Here is a 5,000-nt window from a genome sequence, read left to right on the forward strand (position 1 = left end):
ACAGAAATGTTTTAAGTATTTGTTTAAGTTTTATAAGTATTTGTTTTGGGTATTTTTAGCCTTCATTATATAGATAGCACAGTGGCGATGGACAGGAAGCTAGTGGGAGAGAGAGATGGGGCAGGGTTGGACATATCCCAGGCCGGACTCGAACCTTGGCCCCCTTGGGCATGCAAGTCCATATGCATGGGGCTAGGCATGTTACACCACAGCAAAGTTATTGGAGATGCAAAATGTATGCTGCAATAATGGGATGCATTGAATGTAGCTCAACATGGCACAGATGGCTGTGCCAGAGGGGAAAAAAGATCCCAATCAACATAGCATTACAAAGTACTAGTTTGCATGGATAATGTATACGGTATGGTATGTTAATGGAATGCAATCTCTGAACCTTGAAACACTGCAGTAAGGGCATCCCCTAATTAGTCACGAGAAATATGAATTGTTAATGGAATGTGAAGATGCAAAAGGACACCATGTATGAACCTTTTTGGTAATTGAAAAGCTTTACTGTAGTACTGCAGATCCTGCATTAACTGCTGTGTAAGATGAGGCATTTCACGTGAGATCGGACATTCATTCATGATTATGCCAATCAATTTAAGTCACACAAAGATGTTTTTTGTGTTGTTTGTGTTATTTTCCTGGCTCCAAAATTAACGCAATAATAAAATAATATTATAATAATTCTCTGGGTATCAATTATGAGATATTGCAATCCTTCTATCCTGGATTAACTGCTATGATTGGTTTGGTCTGTTCCTTTAGTTCATGGGCGATGCCCGGGATTGTGAGACGTACCTGCGTCAGCTTCAGGACTCCATCAAGAGGCAGTACACCTGCGACAAGAACAGCAGGCTCAGCCGACTAGAGGACCTGCTACAGGACTCCATGGTAATCACGCTTCTCTTTCTTTTACATCAGTGGCATTGAAATGGTTCTCTTCACTGTGCAATGTGTGTATTATATATGTTGCCTGCGAAATCAATGAAGTATCTCTACACTCCTCTACTCTATTTGCATTTACTGTAGAGGAAATGTGTTTTGTGGCGCAACACATACTATATGTCATGAAAACAAGTTGGTGTTTGATGCACCAACTTATTCAAGGATTTAACCCCAACTGTGTGTATACACTAGAGATTAGAAAATCAGTTCTCTTTAACATTTTGTTCGCACTCAAACCATCCAAAGTTCGCCACTTTTCTATCCGTTGCTGCTTTTGTGGCGTCTTGCCATAGAACGGTAATTATAGCTTTAGGCTGAGGTTTGGTGTGTTCACACAGAATCCCTCGGGTTCTTTCTGGCAAGTAACTGATGATGTCAACAGACCACCAGACCCAGACGTCCCATTGCTTGCCATTGACGTTGCACAGGCATGTGTAACTGCTCTCACGTGATGCCTTTGTAATATAAGAGTACATATGTTGGAAAAAAAATTAAAAGAAGTTTAAAAGCATGTGATGCCTTCCACATTTGCTCCTGGTGCTTAGAGCGTCTCCTGATAGCCGCATTTAACTCACAGCAGATGGCAGAGATCAGGAGACTGGCACACAGTGCCCCAGAGCTGGGCACGCGGTCATACAATGCAGAGCCAGACACACTACTGCAGAGTTTTCTCTCTCTCTCTCTCTCTCTCTCTCTCTCTCTCTCTCTCTCTCTCTCTCTCTCTCTCTGTCTCTCTGTCTCTCTGTCTCTCTCTCTCTCTCTCTCTCTCTGACACACATATAGTACACTTACACACACACACACACACACACACACACACACACACACACACACACACACACACACACACACACACACACACACACACACACACACACACACACACACACACACACACACACACTCGACTCACACACACACAAACAGACTGAAGTTTCCGGCTTCACTGCAGCGTAATAAAACAAATACTCAATGACAGTGGTGGGTGGTTGCCAAAAATGACAAATAAAGTCACAGCGCTGTAAATAAAAATGTGTGCCCTTGGATGACGTTTAAAAGCCTACCTGGGGTTGAAGGATAATTCGCCCTGTGAGATGCAGGGGAAAGGACACATTTTTACGGGTGTGTTCCATGTGAAGGTAAAGAGGTTAAGAGAGTGTTTGCCAGAATGTGCCATTTCTTGGAAATAGCCCTTCATTTTTTTCCTGGCAGGGAGGTTTTGGCTGTAAACACATATAGAGAGTGAGGGCAGGAGAGTGCTACACAGCCTCTCCTTATTTTTGTTTCATCAGTTGCTCTTAGCACAATACATCTTTCCCTTTCTTCATTTTGGATTCTCTACCTCCTTCTTTTGTACCTTTCTCAGCATTTTCCCCTTGCTCCTTTTTATCGTCTACTTTCACCCTTTTAGCAGCACAAGTCTCTACTGTAGCCTGGTGCTAATTTGTAATGCCCCTCTTCAATCTAAGATCCAGAGGCTAATGCTATTAGTGCTCCTCAGTCTCCCTCAAGCGCTCGTTGACTCAATCGCTGGCTTTCTCTCTGCCAGAACAGCTCTCTAATGTAACCTCAATGAACCTTGTGTGAGAGGGAGAGAGGCAGAGGAAACGTGATTTAGCTGCAGCACCCACACCGGTGCCAGACTTCATTAGTGTTGACTTGTTTAAGAGGTTAACGTTGCTAACACTAGCAATGGTAAACTTTGAGGCTTAGCAACACACAGTAAAGCTAATTCTCTGATATTTTCTTTTTAATCTCATACTGTTCAATAGCATTGTAGTTGTTTTTGATTTATTGTTGACTTGATATGAGTACATTAAATAGTATTAGCATAGGCTAATTGTGATGTTTTAAATGTGATTCTCATTCATTTCTTGTCCAAAAAAGGCTCCAATAAGTCCAGTTGCTTGCTCAAAACTGAACTCTTTTGATAGTTAATTGTGATGTGATGATTAACATGCTTCTGCTCCAATGGCTGTGCTCCGCAGGAGGAGAAGGAGCAGCTGATTGAGTACCGCAGCTCGGTGGCCAGCCTAGTGGGCAGGGCCAAGGCCGTGGTGCAGCTCCGCCCCCGGGGAGCAGAGGGAACTCTGGGAACAACCACGCCTATCAGAGCCATCTGCGACTACAGGCAGATCGAGGTGAGACAGTTCACACAGACAGATAAACACACTTACACACACACATGTATACGATCAAATAGGATCACGTCATGTCACTCATACACACCCATATCAGTCACATTTTACCTTTATCTTCGCTCACTGGAGCCAAGACTCAAGCACTGGATACAGAGACGATTGATGAGGAAGAGGCAGTTCATATGGAGCTTCTTTTGGAATAAAAATGATGTAAGGCTCTAAGCCACCATCATATGGCTGCCATGCCCATGGAGATATTAGGCGATTCCACTTCAGGAGACTAGCGGGGGAATTGATAGAGTCCAAAGGTTAAGTTGCACCCATTTAGGAGACCGGAATTGATCCCTCTTGTTGCATGGGTGACTGTTATATTGGTTACCATATTGAAAATCTTTGCTCGTACCATTATCTGACACATCCCACAAATAACAGGCCACAGTGTATCCTGGTGCATCATCACGACTTACCAGTGGTGTACATATCACTTTGGACAGCTGGTAGAGATGCAGCGAATGTTTGTAAACATGTAGCATCTGAAGAGGATGTTTGTGAAGATTCACAATAATGAAAAGAGAGTGAAGGAGCCAAGTTTTAACTGGACACAGCTGGACATCTCTCTGTTGCTTGAAGGTATTTCACCTATTCACCTTTCATCCAGACGCAGACAGTGGTGAAAGGCTACGATAGTGAAAGGAGAGTAAAGGAGCAAAGTTCTAACTGGACAACTTGCCATTTCTGTTTGCTTGAAGATATTTCACCTTTTCACATTTCACCCACAAGGCTTCCTCTACAGTTTTCCTGGTTCTGGTTCCCTTTCAATTTGTCTGGACCTGAAGAAACTTTTTAGATTAAAGGTGAAACATCTTCAGACTCCAAAAAGGAGGTCTGGTTGATGACAGTGTAGCAAGGTCTATGTTCTCAAGGAGATGAGTTATTGACTGAGCCGGAGCTAATTTGCTCACTCATGTGGTGCTGCACAAGACTGGGTTCCATCTTGTACAGGTGAAACTGTTTCAGCCCCACACAAGCGTCTAGCCATTCACAGGACCCATTGAAGCCGACAGGAAGGTACAAAGGGGCCAGTTGTCTCGGGCCTAGGGAGAGGGCGGCCAGAATTGGGTCCTCATGAGGGGACACATTGTAATGTTAGGAGACACCTTTTCAGATGACTTTGTCCTGCGCCCAGCCAAAGCTGTCAGCGACCCTTTGTACTTGTAGAACTCTTTCAGTCACACACAGGCACCTTGCCATTCACAAGACCGAGAAGAGATTGGCATACATCACAGTTGACTTGGCGTGTCCCACTGTTGACTTGGTCGTGTTCCATAAGACTTGCCATTTTGGGAAAGGCTGGCCAAAGGCGAAGGGATTTGGTGGTAGTTAAAGCTTCTTAGATCTTTGAATCTGTCTGTTATTTCCCGCAGAAACCTCCATTAGGCTCACTTATGTTTTGGTTTCCTGTTGAATGTGCAAAAAGCGTGCTCATACCATGTGTACACACCCACACACACGCATGCACGCACATGCACACACACACACACACCTGCAGACCTACTTACACTTTTTGCACATTTTACACGTTTTCTGTCCCACCAGCCCAAACATTTAGTCATGCTTGCCATTTGTTGACGGCTCAACTGGAAATTGACTGCAAACTAACATAGCCATTGAAATCCAGACAAAGCTCTTGCTCAGACGTACAGTAGTTGTCCCTTGGCTGACCACTCTGAGTGAATGTGCCAGGCATAGATTTATGGAATAAATGCTAAGCCTGCTAGTCGGAGTTGAGTCTATTCTTAGTACCTCTCTCTCTTTTTAATCTTTTAAGGTGACACAACTTTGTCATTAAGTCCTGTTTTATCACAGTTGTTTCGTTGACCCAGACCTAGAAAAAACGGCAACTTAGCC

General features: G+C 43.8%; 1 protein-coding gene across 19 annotated transcripts in view; it reads left to right on the forward strand.

The window, feature by feature from the left end:
- macf1a (microtubule actin crosslinking factor 1a) overlaps nt 1-5,000 on the forward strand; it is a 328,092-nt gene that overhangs the window by 167,126 nt on the left and 155,966 nt on the right. For all 19 annotated transcript variants that reach the window (XM_063185302.1, XM_063185303.1, XM_063185304.1 and 16 more), the window contains 2 exons: nt 772-897; nt 2,940-3,092. In XM_063185302.1, the coding sequence (XP_063041372.1) occupies nt 772-897; nt 2,940-3,092 (279 nt within the window). The remainder of the gene's footprint in view (nt 1-771; nt 898-2,939; nt 3,093-5,000) is intronic.

Source organism: Engraulis encrasicolus, chromosome 20 (assembly GCF_034702125.1).
Source record: "Engraulis encrasicolus isolate BLACKSEA-1 chromosome 20, IST_EnEncr_1.0, whole genome shotgun sequence".
Classification (NCBI taxonomy): domain Eukaryota; kingdom Metazoa; phylum Chordata; class Actinopteri; order Clupeiformes; family Engraulidae; genus Engraulis; species Engraulis encrasicolus.